Here is an 18,869-nt window from a genome sequence, read left to right as displayed (position 1 = left end):
TCACCCATTGACATCTGAGGCTTTCCCATAGCCTGACCTGATCTTGACTATTAAGTCACGTCCTTTACTACTCAACTCAATTTCCTCTAATTTATTTGCATAACAAAACTCACAGTCCAGTGGGGGAAGAAAGACATTTAAATTAAATAAATGATTCAATGTCCTATAATCCAGGATGGATATTGGCCCAAGGTGCACAGAGGAAGGGGTTTAATTCAGGCTGTAGAGCCAGGAAGACTTCTCAGAGGATTTGTTGACCTAGCAGCCTGCCTTAGCCCCCAATCCAATGCCTGGAGGTGGTCTGACCTCGGTAAGTACTTGTCACTAAGTGAACACACTGCTTCCGAAAGGACAGGGGACATCAGTAAGATAACAAGTAGAGAAGGAGGGAGAAAATTCCATGGCTCCATGTTGAAGGAACGGCAGATAGAAGAGTCAGGATGTTATTCATACATCTATTCCATGTTGCTATACATTAGGACCTATACTCTATTGCTATAAAAGGAAGTGCTTTCCAATCTTCAGCTTTTTGAGAACCATTTTTAAAACTTTTATGAAAAGATGCTCAAAATCGTTAATTATTAGAGAAATACAAATCAAAACTACCATAAGTTATCACCTCACACCAGTCAGAATGGCCATCATCAAAAAGTCTACAAATAATAAATGCTGGGGAGGGTGTGGAGAAAAGGGAACACTCTTGCACTGTTGGTGGGAATGTAAATTGGTGCAGCTACTATGGAGAACAGTATGGAGGTTCCTTAAAAAACTAAAAATAGAGTTACTGTATGATCCAGCAATCCCACTCCTGGGCATATATCCACAGAAAACTGTAATTCAAAACGATACATGCACCCCAATGTTCATTGCAGCACTGTTTACAGTAGCCAAGACGTGGAAGCCACCTAAATGCCCACTGAAAGATGAATGGATAAAGAAGATGTGGTATATATATACAATGGAATATTACTCAACCATAAAAAAGAATGAAACATTGCCATTTGCAGCAACATGATTGGACCTAGAGTTTATCATATTAAGTGAAGTAAGTCAGACAGAGGAAGACAAATATCATATGATATCACTTATATATTGAACTAAAAAAATGATACAAATGAACTTATTTACAAAACAGAAACAGACTTACAGACTAGGAAAACAAACTTATGGTTACCAAAGGGGAAAGATGAGGGGAGGAATAAATCAGGAGGTTGGGATTAACAGATACACACGACTATATATAAAATAGATAAACAACAAGGACCTACTGTATAGCACAGGGAAGTATATGCAATACTCTGTAATCACCTAGATGGGAAAAGAATCTGAAAAAGAATAGATACATGTCTATGTATAACTGAATCACTTTGCTGTACACTTGAAACTAACATGACGTAAATCAACTATACTCCAATACAAAATTTTAAAAAGAAGAAAAAAAGAAAAAAAATGTTGGCTCTTCAGACTTAGAGTAAATTTGTGAAGACTGGTCATCCCACATCCCTGGGAGCTGGGGTCTGTATGTTTTGGTCAGATTCTCAAACATGTATCGACTTGGCTGAGCAAGAAACCGACATAGAAGTTGTCAGTGGACAGTACCTGTGAGAATTTCAGCTGCACGTTCTGTCATTTTCTGAATCACGAGTCTCAGGGTTCCATCCTCCAGGCTCAGCAGCAGGGTCCCTGAGCCCTCAGAGAGCGTCGTGGACAGAAGCAGACCATCCTTGTTCCATGTTCGAAACTGGAAACTCACCGAGAGCCCATCGATTTGGGGGGTGCCGGGCAGCAGCAAATAACTGCTGCTCGAGTTGACAAATGTGATGGGAACAATTTGTGGTTCGGAGCAGGAAAAAGTGACATTGCCCTGGAAAACAATAAAAATCAAATATATAAGAGCCATTTTTTATTCTGCAATCTGACAGCTGATATAAACAACCACCTGGAGCTGACCTTAATTTCAGGATCATTTCACATACAGTGGCAAGATCTTAAAGGGAAAAATATGTCAGCTTTGTTCAGACACACCCACACGATTGTGTTCCATTCTTTCTTCTGCATCATGGTGCTATCTGCAAAGAGGGTCATCCAAGACCCAGGGTGGGTGGGGGGATGGAAAGCATCAGAAGTTTCTAGGGATCCAGAGATAAAACTAATTACATTCATTCATTGAATAATGCTGTACTGTAAGTCAACTAAGTGCCAAGCACTGGGATACCTTTCAAAGAGATACACATGAGAAAACTTTGTTACAACGTGGAATGTTCCCAGGGCAGCCTCATAGGAGAAATAGCTAAAGAAGCAAAGGTTTCACAAGGGAGGCAATGCTTTCCTGGAAGGAAGTGGGGAAAGATAAGAGTGACTGCCCGGTCAGCCTTCTCAGCAGATGGCATGGTGTTTGCAAAGGCTTGGAAAAATTAGCAAAATGGCATCCCTGGGGAATGAGTCATTTCTGAACTTGAAGTGGGACAGAGAGGGCCATGGACCATGAAGGAGGTGAGTTTATGCTTGCCAACGTTATCATTCAAAGTTAGAAGCAGTAAAGTGACATTGGCCAGATTTTTAATGTATTAAGAGTAATTTTAGTAACATGGGGAGTCGGGGTTGGGGGGGGAATGCATGAGAGGACCAGAGGTGGGGCGTATTAAGTGTGTGTAGACTAGAACCAGGAAGAAGTGGAAGAAGATTATCCTTTGCATAAGTGAGGGAAAATGGGTCCGAGTTTATTCGAGGAAGTTACAGGAAAATAAACAAATGTATATATGTGCCCGGCTGAGCCATGCACTGGAGTCACTTTTACTAGATGAATAAGGAGAAAGCCTGGAATACCGTCTAGATTATGAATAGGTGTTACAATATGAAAGCCATTTGGAATTTTTATAGCCAACCTCTACAACAATGCAGTGAGCTTACTCAGGTAAGTGTAATGCAGTATTTTCCTCTAAATAGTCATAGACACATATTTTTTAACTTATTTTATTGAATTATAATTGATTTACAATGTTGTGTTAATTTCTACTGTATAGCAAAGTGATTCAGCTATATATATATATATATTCATTCTTTTTCATGTTCTTTTCCATTATGTTTTATTACAGGATAGTGAATATAGTTTCCTGTGCTATACAGTAGGTCCTTGTTGTTTATGCAGTCTATATATACTAGTTTGCATCTGCTAATCCCAAACTCCCAATCCATCCCTCTCCACTCCCCTTCCCCCTTGGCAAACACAGTCTGTTCTATTCATAGACACACCTTGTTCCCTGTAAATCTCTCAATGCCAATGAAAGAGGCTAAGCTCCACCTATTTCCATAGCCAGTGCCACTTCTGCAAAAAAATATGACAGGGATTTCTGAAAGAGGAATGCCCTGGCTTGCCTAGCTGCCTGAATTCAACTTTGCACTAAAGTGGCCAGGTAGTGGAGTTAGATACCTAGGACAGCTCCTAGTCCTAGAACAGATTAATCCTTCAGGTTGTACAGCCTCATAATCCTGAAAAAAACATCCTTGGGTCCCAAATAAATTTGTTAGTGATAGCCCTGCATTTCTGAAAACAAATAGCAGTTTCCAAACAAACTTCTCCCAATAGTACATTTCTAATGAGGCACTCATCAAGCGCACCGCTATGAGCATATTCTTGCATTGATCATTTTTTGTAGCTGTTTAGATGTGTTCTTCTCTTCAGGCTAGATCCCCAGAAGTTAATTAATGTGTCAGAGGGTAAGGCCCTTGATATCCATCAAGAAATTGCCCACAGTTTATACTGCACTTGGCATTAGGCTAAGTGCTAACACGCGTTATCTCATGCATTCTACACAATGAATGCATTCATTTAAAAAATGCACAAACTGGGTTTGGAGAAGCTAGGTGATTCGACAAAAGCCAGAGTCCTCCTTAGCAGTGACAATGGGGGACAGACCTATGTTTGTCCGACATGGAGGCTTTGGGCAGCCATCTCTGAGAATTTCCTCCTCTGTACTGGGTACCACTGTTAAAAAAAAAAAATCTACCAGCTTGCTTTTGATATCCCATTGCTGTTTTAATCTGCTTTTTGGTAATTGATATCTAGTCTTATCGTGTTGTGGTTGCAAAAGATGCTCGATATGACTTCAATTTTCTTAAATTGACCGAGGCTTGATTTGTGACCCAAGATGTGATCTATCCTGGAGAACGTTCTGCGTGCACTTGAGAAGAAAGTGTATTGTTGTTTTTGGATGGAATGTCCTATAAATATCAATTAAGTCCATCTGGCCTAATGTGTCATTTAAAGCTTGTGTTTCCTTATTTATATTCTGTTTGGATGATCTGTCCATTGGTGTAAGTGGGGTGTTAAATTCACCTACTATTATTGTGTTACTGTTGATTTCCCCTTTTATGGCTGCTAGCATTTGCCTTATGTATTGAGGTGCTCCTATGTTGGGTGCATAGATATTTACAATTGTTACATCTTCTTCTTGGATCGATCCCTTGATCATTATATAGTGTCCTTCCTTGTATCTTGTAATAGTCTTTATTTTAAAGTCATTTTTTCTGATATGAATATTGCTACTCCAGCTTTCTTTTGATTTCCATTTGCATAGACTATCTTTTTCCATCCTCTCACTTTCAGTCTGTATTTGTCCTTAGGTCTGAAGTGGGTCTCTTGTAGACAGCATATATATGGGTCTTGTTTTTGTACCCATTTAGCCAGTCTGTGTCTTTTGGTTGGGGCATTTAATCCATTTACATTTAAGGTAATTAATGATATGTATGTTCCTATTACCATTTTCTAAATTGTTTTGGGTTTGTTTTTGTAAGTCTTTTCCTTCTCTTGTTTCTCCTGCCTAGAGAAGTTCCCTTAGCATTTGCTGTAAAGCTGGTTTGATGGTGCTGAATTCTCTTAACTTTTGCTTGTCTGTAAAGCTTTTGATTTCTCTGTTGAATCTGAATGAGATCCTGAATGTGTAGAGTAATCTTGGTTGTAGGTTTTTCCCTTTCATCACTTTAAATATATCTTACCACTCCCTTCTGGCCTGTAGAGTTTCTGCTGAAAGATCAGCTGTTAACCTTATGGGGGTTCCCTTATATGTTATTTGTTGCTTTTCCCTTGCTGCCTTTAACATTTTTTCTTTGTGTTTAATTTTTGTTAGTTTGATTAATACGTGCCTCGGCATGTTTCTTCTTGGATTTATCCTGTATGGGACTCTCTGCACTTCCTGGACTTGACTATTTCCTGTCCCATGTTGCCTAAGTTTTCAACTATAATCCCTTCAAATATTTTCTCAGACCCTTTCTTTTTTTCTTCTTCTTCTGGGACCCCTATAATTCAAATGTTGGTGCACTTCATGTTGTCCCAGGGGTCTCTGAGACTGTCCTACATTCTTTTCATTCTTTTTTCTTTATCCTGCTATGCGTCAGTTATTTCCACCATTCTATCTTCCAGCTCACTTACTGTTCTTCTGCCTCAGTTATTCTGCTATTGATTCCGTCTAGAGTATTTTTAATTTCAGTTATTGTGTTGTTCATCACTGTTTGTTTGCTCTTTAGTTCTTCTAGGTCCTTGTGAAATATTTCTTGTACTTTCTCTATTCTATTTCCAAGATTTTGGATCATCTTTACTATCACTACTCTGAATTCTTTTTCAGGTAGTTTGCCTGTTTCCCCTTCATTTGTTTGGTCTTGTGGGTTTTTCTCTTGCTCCTTTGCCTGTAGGATATTTCTCTGTCTTCTCATTTTGTCTAATTTCCAGTCTTTGAGGTCTCCTTTCCCTAGGCTGCAGGGTCATAGTTCCTCTTGCTTCTGTTCTCTGCCCCTGGTGGTGGGGTAGGTCCAGTGTCTTGTGTAGGCTTCCTGATGGGAGGGAATGGTATCTGCGTTCTGGTGGGTGGAGCTGAGTCTTTTCCCTCTAAAGAGCAGGGCCGTATCAAGTGGTGTGTTTTGGGGTGTCTGTGAGCTTAGTATGACTTTAGGTAGTCTGTGTGCTGATGGGTGGGTTTGTGTTCCTGTCTTGTTTGTTGTGAGGGGTCCAACACTGGGAGCTGCTGGCAGTTGGGTGGAGCTGGGTCTTGGATTCAGATAGAGGCCTCCGTGAGAGCTCTTGGTGATTAATCTTCCTTGGGGCTGGGAATTCTCCAGTGGTCCAGCATCCTGGACTCAGTGCTCCCACTCCAGAGCCTCAGGCCCGACTTCTGGTCGAGGGACCACGACTCTACAAGTCGCTCATCTCAGTTATGCAAGGATCTTTATAGTCCTTTCCAGTGTCCAAGGTCTTCTGCTAGTTTCCGGCCGGTGTTCTGTGAGAATTGTTGCATCTATAGATGTATTCCTGATGCATCCGTGGAGAGAGATGAACTCCACGTCCACCTACTCTTCCGCCATCTTGAATCTCCCTGGATAGTGCAGGTGTACTCACTGTCGTCCAGCAGGTGCACGATGCAGCTGTACTCGTGCTCCAGGCTCCTGCTGCTGCCACTCATCAACCTGCTCAGCATTTTCCCACCTGCCCCCTGCCCCCGGGAGAGAATCGGCAGTGCTGCAGACCCCGGACCAGGCGCCCCTCAGCCAGGCAGCTCTGCACCAGCTCCAAGCACCTGCACCTGCACCATCACCCCAGCGAGGACGCCGCCACTGCCTCCTGCTGGGCCTTCTCCTTCTCCTCCTCCTTCTCCGCCACCACCTCCCCCCAGCCCAGAGCAAGCGCCTGGCTCTCTCTCCTCCGTGCCCCACTGCCCCTTAATCTGCATTTTTGGATTTCTGGTTGATATCCTTTCAAGATGAAATATCCTCACTGATGGCAGATTAACTGAGGCAAGGCTGTCTTTTAAACAAAGCAAAATCACAAATGCTCCCACAGGGAACTTGGGAGTAGCAGTAACTCTTCTTCCCCTTTACTTCTCCTGAGGTCAGTGTCACCTCCTCTGGTAACAATTTGCCACAGCAAAGCTGTACCCAAAGTTTGAGGCTGTGTAGAAGGGGGAAAGGTGACAAGGCTGAAGGTAGAAGCCCAGGACTTTGTAAAATGCCCCTTCCTGCATTGATTTAAAATCCAGTGTATAAGACTCACAGACACAGAGAACAGACTTGTGGGTGCCAAGGGGGAGGGGGTACAGGGGAGGGATGGATTGGGAGTTTGGGGTTAGCAGGTGCAAACTAGTATATACAGAATGGATAAGCAACAAAGTCCTACTGTATAGCACAGGGAACTATATTCAATATCCTGTAAAAATCCATAATGAAAAGAATATGAAAAATAATATATATATGTATAACTGAATCACTTTGCTGTATACCAGAAACTAACACAACATTGTAAATCGGCTATTTTTCAATTTTAAAAAAACTCTTAAAAAAGTCCAATATTTAGCTCCACTCAAGCCATTTTGTGAGTGTTCTCTGGATAGACAATCATGGAGGGTGGTCCTCAGGACAGCGGGGGTCTAGAGAAACTGAGATTGTCCCCTGCATTCCACTGAAAGTCTATTGGGCCCCAGTACCTTTGAAATAGGCCAGGGAACCCAGAAGCCCTTGAGAGGCACTCAGGGGACACTCAAAGTCCCCAGCAAGATTCTGGTGGCAAGAACTTCAAATAACTGCCTCAGGGATTCTCACTGGTTAAGGTAAGGCCAGGTGTGGGGATCAACGCTTTGTTCAACAGGGAGCAGGAGAACTTGGAAATGCATTGTCTTTGGACGGTGTCTCCACATCACTGCAGGCCATGCTCTCCACTCCATCTCCCACAATTCCCTCATGCTGTCCTCTGTTGTCTTTGTGTCCATGCAGCTGCCTGAGCTGTCCAAAGCTTCTCTGTTTTTAGAGCACCTCCCTGCTCTGTTCTCCAATGGGAGGTCCAAGGGCAAGTAGGAGAGAGAGACGGGAATAGATGGGAAACGACTTCTACACCCAATCTGACCCAAGTCTCCTGACAAATGTGAGTGTTCCTGGCTGAGCTGCTTGTCACACTGCTGTGAAGCACCCCTGCCCCGTTCCACATCCATCTCAGCTGTGCTGGTTGCTGGCAGAAATGCCAAAGTGTCAAGAGGCATTGATACTCAGCCCCATTCACCACAATGGAGAGAAAGAAGAAATTAGCTAAATGAAAAAGTAGTACTTTTGAAATCAACACAGACTATTGAATCATTTTCAATAACGCCATTTGTGACTTCAGAATCCTTCTCAAGACAGCATTTGAGGGAGTCCCCAGCAATGATTTAGAAAGAGCATGCAAGAAGACAATATTACTCAGCCATAAAAAAAGAATGAAATAATGCCATTTGCAGCAACATGGATGGACCTAGAGATTATCATACCAAGTGAAGTAAGTCAGAGAAAGACAAATACCATGTGATTACACTTATTTGTGGAATCTAAAATAAAAGATACAAAACAGAAGTAAACCCACAGACACAGAACACAAACTTACAGTTATCAAAGAGGAAAGGGTGGGAGAAGGATAAATTAGGAGTTTGGGATTAACATATACACACTACTATATATAAAATAGATAATCAGTAAGGATTTACTGTATAACACAGGGAACTATACTCAGTATCTTGTAATGACCCATAAGGGAAAAGAATCTGAAATATATATATGTATGTGTGTGTGTGTGTGTGTGTGTGTCTGTACACCTGAAACTAACACAACATTGTAAATCAACTATACTTCAATTTTAAAGAAGACAAAATTGTTAAAAAAAAAAAAAGAGAAGACAATGTACTTGAGAAAGGTGTCAAAACAGAGAGCAGCAAAAAGTCAACAGACTGTATTCTACCCTATATACGAGCTTAATCCATTAACTCAACTTTCATCCCATCCCCATGAAGAAGGACACTCCATGCCTCAGACTCTCCATTCTACTGTAGATTTAATTCAGTAGGGATTTCAACATGCATTCAAGATTTCTCCAACATTGTAAAACAAATGCGCTAAGCACACGGCTTTATAAGTTATACACATAAATGAGATCCTGTTCCTTTTCAGTCTATAGTCATTAAATGTACATTTTTGACTATAACTGATGCAGAGTATCCCATGACACAGGGATGCACCATGGTGGTCAAAACTTCAAGGTAAATCAACCAGCCCTGATCCTACAGATAAGATTGCAAGAAAGTCAGTATCTCTGCCATGGTCTCTCTTTCCCTGAATATATTACAAGATCTACAGGGTCTTTCACTATCCCAAAGGGAGGTCACTCTACACTGAAGAGTCTAAATCCTTGGTGTCTGATGTGCCTCACCTGACAACACCACCAGGCCCTGGCTGGATGGTGACCCTCCATGGGACAATGGTCCCACTGAGCCACAGGTCGCTGGTACCTATAAGTGGGGGCCTCTCTTTGTCCCCCAAATGGCAGTTCTTAGTGCCAGTGCTTTCATGCTCATACATGCTCATTCTTCTCCAAAAGATAAGGTATCCAGAAATGACGGGCCCATCTGTCCCTCGGGGTCCCCCAAACCATGTCCACTTTCCTTCTCTGGGGTCCACCATGGCCTTTCCTTTGCAACCCTCAAAACACAGAAGTTCCCGTCCCACCTCTTTTCTCAGACAAAAGACTTTGATTTCTATGGATGGAGCACAGAACGTTGAAACTCTAAGATCTGTTCATAGACCCTCTTAGAGAGACTGTCCATTTCTATGGAAAAACACTTCGTTTTGTACCATTAACAACAAGAGCTGTACTGTCCCCTATCTGATTCATGAAGCTTGATGGACTCCTAAGAATGGTCAGGACCTTAAAACACAAGAAGCAGGTTTGTGTCAGCGGGAGGAGGCAAGCCCTTTTCATTGATTCATCCTACCCAAGCAGGCCCTCCCTTTGGAGGGCAGAGAAAAACTATTTTCTATTATTATATAATATGTTATATAATATATTCTATATTCTACTATTAATTGCTATGAAGAAACAGTACATGAGGTCTCACACAAAGGAAGCCTATTCTAATCTGGAGGGTTACAAAAGGCTTCCTTAGGGAAGTGACATTGGAATTGAGATTTTACAGGAAAGCAGGTGTAACTAATTGGAAAGTGAGCAGAAGTTTTATCCGAGTAGAGAGGGAAAGCATTTTCTAAGGTCAGAGACAGGAAGGTGGGCGGTATATACAAGGACCTGCCAGAAGGTCAGCTGACGGCAGTTCAGAAGCCAGCATAACAGCAGGCAAGATCCAGTGGGAAGGGCAGGAAGGGATGCAATCATTAAGACTTTAGACCATGTCGAGGTACTAGAACTTGATCCTATGGACAAAACAGAATGGACAGGGGTGAAGAGAGAACTGATGTATAGATTAGGCAGTAGGGTCATATTGTGCTTGAGATGCATCCCTCAGGGGGCTGTAGGTATGGAGTAGAGTATGCACTGTGTGCAAGAAACGATGCTCAAGGGCCATACTTCGGGCACTTAAGGGTTTGTGGAGGGCTCTACCTAGAATGGTGAGGGAGAACAGCAAACAGATAGTCTGCAGGTAAAATTGATAGTAGGTGCTGTGCAGGGTTGAGGGGCTTCCACTCTCCTCTGCTTGCCTAGGGACCTCAAATAGCACAGAGCAGGGATGGCCCTGCACTGTGGGTTGACCGTCACCTGCCTTGACCGGTGGCCCCTCCCACTCCTGTGTGAAGACACTGACAGCAAATGCAAGTTCTTAAGCTCATTCATCCAATCCATGTGTGTGGTTACTATGGCAACCAGTCCCCTCAATACACTTCCTGTCTTTCTCCCTCCACCAGGAGTGACCTCTTCGGGCCTCTGCACCCACCCTCACACCCCCTCCCTCCTTCCTCCTGGCCCATTCCTGGGGCCTTTTCAGACCCTCCCCGATCCCGAGGTGGCTGCCTTCTTCACCAGGTCCCAATGGTTTGTGTCCTAGACCATTTATTCACATATCCATACAAGTGTTACCATGCACTTATCATATCTCTTAGACTGCCTCGTAATAATTAGCTACTCTTTACTACTTGCATAGGCTTTTCATAAAAATTCATCTGTAGTTGGGTAGAGAGCATCTGGCTTTGAATTCTGAGAAGAAAGTGAAATTGTTCAATTTAGGCAGAATCAGATTCTTATCATGAATATTTACCAGGAATAGCATATGGTCTCTCTGAGTCCTTAATTTTTGCTACTATAGCTGCGAGAATAATGGTAGAGTGTTGATTTAGGATCAAACGAGAACATGAGCACCGTGTCTAGCATTGTTCTTGACTCGTTTTTCTTTTTCCTGATCTGCCACTTTTTTGGGTGACCTGAGGCCAGTGACCTCAAGAGTCTCAGTTTCCTGTTTTGTAACCTGAGGCTAGTTGACTGGGCAGTTCAAAGATTCCCACAAGGGCCCTCATTCTTTGGGCATCTGAGACTGAAAACCCATATTCTTATCATCTATCTTCTCTTAGGAGGGGAGATAGGCATCAACAGAGTCATTTCCAATGTTGGAGTGAGAAGTGTAACCAAGTACTTGCTTTTTAAGATGTTTTTAAAATAATGGTTCAAAGCATAAGAAAGGAAACCTAAGCCTTTTCCCTACCAATTCCTTTCTAACTTCAGGGAATACAGCAAGAGTCTCCATAGATAATTATAATATATATACATATATATATATATATATATTTTTTTTTGTTTGTTTTGTTTTTTTTTTAAAGCAAGTAAGCAGAAGATGATACTGGTCCATATTTTTAAAAGAGAAGCCCAATTTTTTTTAAAAAAACATGTTTACCAGGGTATAATAGCTACCTGATTGACTATTCTTCCTCCTGCCCCCCTCTCCAGAAACAGCATCCTAAAATACAAAGAGAAGGCTAGGTTAATGCGGAACTGTATCGGGAATTAAGGTGGTTGAAACTTTCTTGGAGATAATAAAATGGGAGAAATTATATGTAAGCCACGTAGCTGGGTGCTGGTCCAAGGGCAGTGCAAGGAAAATCAGAGGAAAACAATGAGAGAAAACACAGGTTCTCAGCTGCAGCCTCCTTCCAAATGTATCCAGGTCATTCTGCCACCAGATCAGAAGTTTGTCAAATGCTGACTGAAATCCAGTAAAAGGCATCCAACTAAAATCTTTCCTCCATGGTGGGGGAACTCATCCAAAAGAAGATCTTAGAGTAACAGCATAATTACTGTGATCTCCTAGTGCCTCATGGGTGAGGAGGATCTGACAGAGAGACCTTAGTACCACTTAAGTCTGTGTTATGTGACTACGGAATGGATCAGATAAACTGTCACAGACAGGGCTTATCAGTTGTACAGAGGGACCAACTTTAGAAGATGCTGTTCTGCTTACGATGGGGGAAACATCACCACAGTCTAAATGTGGGTATATGGTAGACGGAACAGATAGAAATGTATTACACAGTGATCTAATGATCTCTGTATTTGCCAAAGATTCCTAAACATGGAATCTATCACCACTTGTTCATTGGACACCTGGTATTTTAGCCAGGTCTCAGATAGTGTAAAGACAAAAATGCCAAAATTGACTAGGCTAAAACAAGGAACTAATAAGACTGAGAAGCAAGACATTAACAAATGACTGAATTAGTGCCTATTTCACAGCTTTAGGATTGAACATAACCCTTTGCTTATTTCAGTTGAGGCCATGGATGTACATGGCAAATTTTAGACCTTAACAGCAAAAGCTAACTATGCCTAAATTTCTACTTGGGCTTTGCTTTTGCCTTATCTCTATGTCAAGAATCCACTCTCTTTCAAAATTGTTACTTACTTGCTGATCTTGTATTGGCTGCATAGACCATAGGTTATAGATAAGGGGGCCAATCACTGATGAATTGCTAACAGGTATTTCTCATTGGTGGGCATTTCCCCCCAGTCAAACTTTGACCAGAGAAGATGGGTGCCATCTTTGTCTAGTTATCTTGGTTTGGCAAATGCGTTCCTTCTGGACTCACTTCACTACAAAGACACCTACTACTGCCTGGGATAGTGATTCAAGCCAGTTAGGTCTTTTGCAGAAGGCACCGGAAAGTTATCCTCTGCTCTGCTTTAAATTATAATCTGAAAATACAGAAGTTATAGATAAAACGCATGTGAGGAGAAGGCAATGTCACTGGCCTCCAACTCATTCTCAATCAGGTCACTTGCCATCACTTCCTGACTCTCTTCTCCTGGTACTTTATTTCACCCAGCAAACACTGCTCACCAGCTGAGCAGTAAGACCCTGCTCTGGGCTTGAGTGCCCTGGGAAGAGTAGGACAGAGATAAGACAGGAGCCAAGCTCTGAGGACCTACTGGCCACCAGGATGTGCAATGGAATTGATGCGTTTGGGATGCTATGGTCTTGGACTTTGGCAGACAGTCTGATTGGCTCCCTAGGAGGGTGGGGGAAAACTGCCCCAGAGCCCTGTGCCTCCTGGCAGCCTACAGACTCCAGGCACACGCAAGCACAGTTGCATTTCACTCCCCCAAAAGGGAAGAGCCCACCCCCTCACTGCGCCTCTGATGTGGGGTGGGGTGGCAGTGCAGATCGGCATTAGCAGGAAGGGTGGCACAAACCAGAAATTGAGCTGCCAGATCTGGGACCCCGGTCCTCTGACACCCAGGGCACCCAGCTGTCTCTCATCTGAGAACTCCCCATCTGCCCACACAGAAAAAGAGAAAGAAAAATAAAAGGGATTTAAAGAGTGGACATTCTACACAACAGCGCCATTTGCAACGACATGGATGGACCTAGAGATTATCACACTAAGTGAAGTAAGTCAGAAAGAGAAAGACAAATACCCTATGATATCACTTATATGTGGAATCTAAAATAGGACACAAATGAATTTATCTACGAAACAGAAACAGATTCACAGACCTGTGGTTGCCACGGGGGAGGGAGTTGGAGGAGGGATGGATGGGGAGTTTGGGATTAGCAGATGCAAACTATTATACACATGTATAACTGAATCACTTTGCTGTACACCAGAAATTAACACAACATTGGAAATCAACTATACTTCAACAAAATACATTTTTAAAAAATATAAAATAAAATAAAGAGTGGACCATTCTTTGTCTGTTGAAAAAGACCTGAGGTCACAGGTGGAGGTAGGCTAGGAATAGACCTGGACCAAAAGTAGGATGAGTCTGAATTGAGTCTGGGGACTAAGGTAGAAGCTAGAGCAAGGAATACATGGGTGAGCAAGGGAGGTGTAGGGTAAATGGCCAGTCTGCTCTCACTGGGACTCCTCAAAGGTTGTCACAGCCAAGTCCCAGCTCATCCCTTCCTGGGGTCCTGAAAAGAGATGATAAGTCAGGTATGGCTGACCTGCTGTACCAGAAAATCAATTTTTAAGACCTCAAGGGAATACGGCAGACCTAGCTTGAAGTTCTGCTTACCTTGATGGTTTTAGAGTTTCCTAAAGCACTTCCACCCTTTACTGTGCTGAGCTGTTATCCACCAAGCATTTTCATTGTGTGTGTTTGTTTTGTTTTTAATCATAATCCAGACATCACAACACCCTGGTGAGTAAAAAATAGAGCCAGCAATGCAAGACTGCGTTTCCATCACAAGGCATCAAGCAAAGCCAATCAAGCATTTATGAGCTGGGGGGAAACGATCTTGATTCAATCTAACTTGTGGGGAAAGATTTCAAAGCCAGTTCTTGATTTTCCAAATGAGTACAACCATTTCTAATTCGATTTGTCTGAAAACTACCAGGACTGACTTGCATGCTCTCAGCAAATGTAGGGGAAGGCAGCCCTGGGAGCTAAAGCTATCTTTGTGATTCACACACTCAGGGGGAGCAGGGGACCAAATGAAGGCTCTTTTCCACATTTGGGGGAAGATAGATTCCTTCATTTTGTTTGTTTGTTTGTTCGTTCAACAGATATTTATTAAGCTGCTCAAATGATCCAGGCTTGGTCCCATTGACAAGGACACAGCCCAGGAGACAGGCAGGCCTTGCCCACCTGGAGCTTGCATTGCATTAGAATGAAGGCCGTAGGACATGTCATCACACCTGCGATGGGGCGCACTGAGAGATAAGTCTATGTTTCTGGGTCAGCATGTAGCAGGGCTTTATGAAGTCCCTTCTCATCTGAGCTTGGAGGATAAATAGGAAGGAGTGAGGACGGGAGCTGAATTGGGGCAGAAGGAAAGAAAACAGAGGAGAACAGCACTGGGAAGATGAGCATGGCAATAGCAAACACAGGCTATGTTTTCTTTCTGCCAAAGGAGGCCTTCAAGGATGAAGATCATAGTTCCTTGTGGTTTCATGTAAGGGACACTCAAGAAAGAAGCATTTTTAATATTGGAAGTGAAGCCGAATCTGGCCTCTGTACCCTGACACCGAATTAAATCTCAGAGACAGAGTTTTGGGTGAAGTATTAAAGAATAGCTTTATTGCTCTGCCAGGCAAGGGGGCCACAGCAGGCTAGTGCCCTCAAAACTGTGTGTTCCAACCTGAAGGGGGTTGTGAGGAGCTTTATAACAATGGTTCAAGAAGCAGGGCATGATCAGCTTGTGGAGATGCTGACTGGCTGATGGTGAGGTCATCGGGAGTTGGCATCATCAAACCTCTGGTTCCAACTGGTCTGGGGTCTACGTGCTTGTGGGCAACATACAGTTCATTTCTCCCACCTGGCGGGGGGTTTTAGTATCTGTAAAGCAGCTCAAAGATGTTGTTGTGTGTATCCCTTGAGGGGGAAACCAGGACCCTGCCCCCACCCCAAGGCTGCACTATTGTTTCCTGACTGCTCCGCCCTTGTCTCTGCATCCCCTCCCTGCCCTGATTAGCAACTGTTGGAACCTGCCCTTTGGAACTCAGGGAAGGTCATGGAGGCTGAATGAAACCTATTTCCTATAATCAAGAAACGGGGGTGGGGGGGGGGGACCCAGAAAGGCTTTTGTGCCCAGGAGCCTCACAGGGTCCTGCTTGGTATCAGAAAGAATGCCCCACTCACGGCCAAAGGGCATGGGCAGGCTGGCAGGCGGTCCCCCGCATGGCCCTCTCCTCTGACCTCCCACCAGCCGGCTGCCTGCAGGCACCAGTAAACAGGGACCCACTGAGAGCCCCATACGGCCTTCATCCTCAAAGACTCTTGCTTTGACTCTTTTGCCGTCCTAAGCCTGCTACCTCCTTGCTTCAGCTCCTTGGCTGTGGATCCAGTTTTGCCTCTCTGCCTGTGTGTGTCTCTGTTTCTGGTCCTGTGTTTTGTGCTTATGTCCTATGCGTCAAAGGTGAATACCCCCACCTGAGTTTCTGGCTTTGCCAAATAATGGTGATTTTCAACTAGAGGCGAAACCCAGAGGAAATCCTTGGGAATGGGGGAGCAGAAGGGAATGAAAAATAGACCCGTGGTTCAACTGATAACCTCTTAGTTTTCAGGCACAAGATAAAGCCGTAACTCTATTCTGAACACTCTCATTTCTGTTTCTAAATATTGTGCAAAGCTATTTGGAAATATGAATCAAGAATCTTAGGAATATGAATAACCCTTTTGACACTTTACTTTCACTTCTAGAAATCTATTTTCAGGAAATAACCTGAAATTGGACTGAGATTTATACACTAAGCACCATTATTTATAATAATACAAACCTGGATCTAAATTTAACAGAATAGTTAAGTAAATTATGGTATATCCATTTGACACACTATTTTGCTGCCACTAATAACAATGTTTATGGTAAACATGAAAGTCACTTATAATACAATACCAAATGAAATGAACAGAATACAAATTTACACATATGAATCAGATAAAATATACCTATATAAATATGTAACTATAGAACAGAGATTAATTTGCTAAATAGGGGCTCTCTCTGAGTGATGGAATCATGTTGATTTTGATTTACATAGTTAAATTTTTCTCTATTTCCAATTTACTTAAAATGAAGTACAATTTTGTAATGTAAATTTTAGAGATATAGTTTCCAAATATTATTTTATTTGAAAGCTTTCAAGACAACCCTATTCAGGATTAGAATTGCTATCAAGGGCATTTGCATGGATTATTGAAAGAAATAACAGCAGTTAATCCAAGTAGGGTTAGAAGCAGCTGGATATGAAACCCAATGACTATTATTTTTCAAATGGTTTCCATTTCTGAATAATTTCAGAATTTCTTGTCCCCGCTACTGCAAGTTTTTGTCCTGTGCCTATTACACTCAAGTAGGCAAAGGTAACAAGTCATTTTTTTTTTTCTTTTCCATTTTGGTTTATTACAGGATATTGAATATCATTCCCATAGGACCTTGTTGTTTATCCACTCTATATATAATAGTTTGCATCTGCTAATCCCAAACTCCCAATCCATCCCTCCCCCACCTCCCCACCCCCTTGGCAACCACAAGTCTGTTCTCTATGTCTGTGAATCTGTTTCTCCTTCGTAGATAAGTTCATTTGTATCATATTTTAGATTCCACATATAAGTGATATTATATGGTATTTGTCTTCCTCTTTCTGACTTACTTCACTTAGTATAATAATATCTAGGTCCATCCATATAGCTGCAAATGGCATTATTTTATTATTTCATTCTTTTTATGGTTGAGTAATGTTCTGTTGTGTGCATATGTATATATAGATATAAGATAGATAGATAGATAGACCATATCTTCTTTACCCATTCGTCTGTCAATGGACATTTACGTTGTTTCCCTGTCTTGGCTATTGAGGTGCATGTATCTTTTCGAATAGGTAACAAGTCATTATGATAATAAGGAAGGTGGGGTGTGTGTGTGTGTGTGTGTGTGTGTGTGTACATTTTCCTTTTGAGTAAACTTACTTCTCCAAATGACTTTACTTAGCCCTCATACAAAACATCTTTCCACTCTACGTGCATGTGTACGGTGCTTTATTACATTAAATTTACTAATTTACTTTAGGGAGGAACAAATATTCTTAGCTCTGAAAACATAATATGGGCTTCTTGATTGTTGGGTACAGATTGGAAAAGTAGCAAGTGTGCATGAAGGGCAAGTACCATTAACTGGCCTGTAAAACTAAGCAAATTTCCTGCTCAATAATGAGTATATTACAAAAGTCAGCTTCTCAATTTCATTAATAATGACTTATAAAATGGGAAAAAAAACATTCCTAATTCTGATTACTGCTGTTAATCTCTAAATAAACATTTAAAAATTTTTCCAAATAAAAATAGTTTTTTCAAAAAAGGCTGCCATTGGAATACTTATATTTGGGGTGAAGATATACTAGATCAACACCGTCCAACAGAAATATCATGGGAGCCACATATACAATTAAAAATTTTCTGATACTGATACTTTATTAAAAAAATAAAATGAAAGAGATGAACTTAATTTAAATTTGAATATTGGGTTATTTAAGTCAATACATACAAATATTATTTAAACCTGATAATTAAAATCATTGTCGTTACAGTACATCTCAATCTGGTCTAGCCACATTTCAAATACCCCTAGCCACACACAGGTACCGTATTGGACAATGCAACTCTAGAGCATCATTATAATAGTGATGGTTGAATTGTGCTTTCCAACCTGGACACTAAAATAGAAATTGTACCACTTCTTACATGAGGACACCCATATATTGTTCAAAGAGATTTTGGTAGAGATTTCTAGTTATATACTCAAAATCTCCCCATTCTCTGCCTTTCTGGGTAGTAGAACTCTATAATTTATTTGAGGCAATAATGTGCTCAACCAGGTGACTACATTTCTTTGCTTCAGCAGGTATGTGTGGCCAGGTGACTAAGTCTGGCCCATTAGGCCAGTCATGGCGGGAGCATTGAGTGGGAGCTGATCCAGCTGGCAGGGATGTTCTTTTTATCTCCCCGTCTTCCTCGTTTGTGCAGCTTTGTATGCAGCTATGATACCTCAGTTCCAGAAGCCTATTGGGACCCTCAGGATGAAAGCCACAGAGAAAGAGGGGTCAGGGTCCCTAACTACTTCATGGGGCTGCAGGCCCTGTGTTTT

General features: G+C 42.0%; 1 protein-coding gene and 1 long non-coding RNA gene across 2 annotated transcripts in view; one reads left to right on the top strand and one right to left on the bottom strand.

The window, feature by feature from the left end:
- CNTNAP5 (contactin associated protein family member 5) overlaps positions 1 to 18,869 on the bottom strand; it is an 862,652-nt gene that overhangs the window by 376,788 nt on the left and 466,995 nt on the right. Inside the window, exon 8 of the mRNA XM_082397815.1 lies at positions 1,600 to 1,864. Within this exon, the coding sequence (XP_082253941.1) occupies positions 1,600 to 1,864 (265 nt within the window). The remainder of the gene's footprint in view (positions 1 to 1,599; positions 1,865 to 18,869) is intronic.
- The window catches only part of LOC309631478, a 571,739-nt gene that overhangs the window by 186,584 nt on the left and 366,286 nt on the right, over positions 1 to 18,869 (top strand). The window lies entirely within an intron of this gene.

The sequence above is a fragment of the Balaenoptera borealis genome (assembly GCF_965194805.1).
Source record: "Balaenoptera borealis genome assembly, chromosome: 6".
NCBI lineage: Eukaryota > Metazoa > Chordata > Mammalia > Artiodactyla > Balaenopteridae > Balaenoptera > Balaenoptera borealis.
The sequence above is the reverse complement of the archived record's forward strand: the minus strand, read 5'-3'. Positions and strand labels throughout refer to the sequence as shown.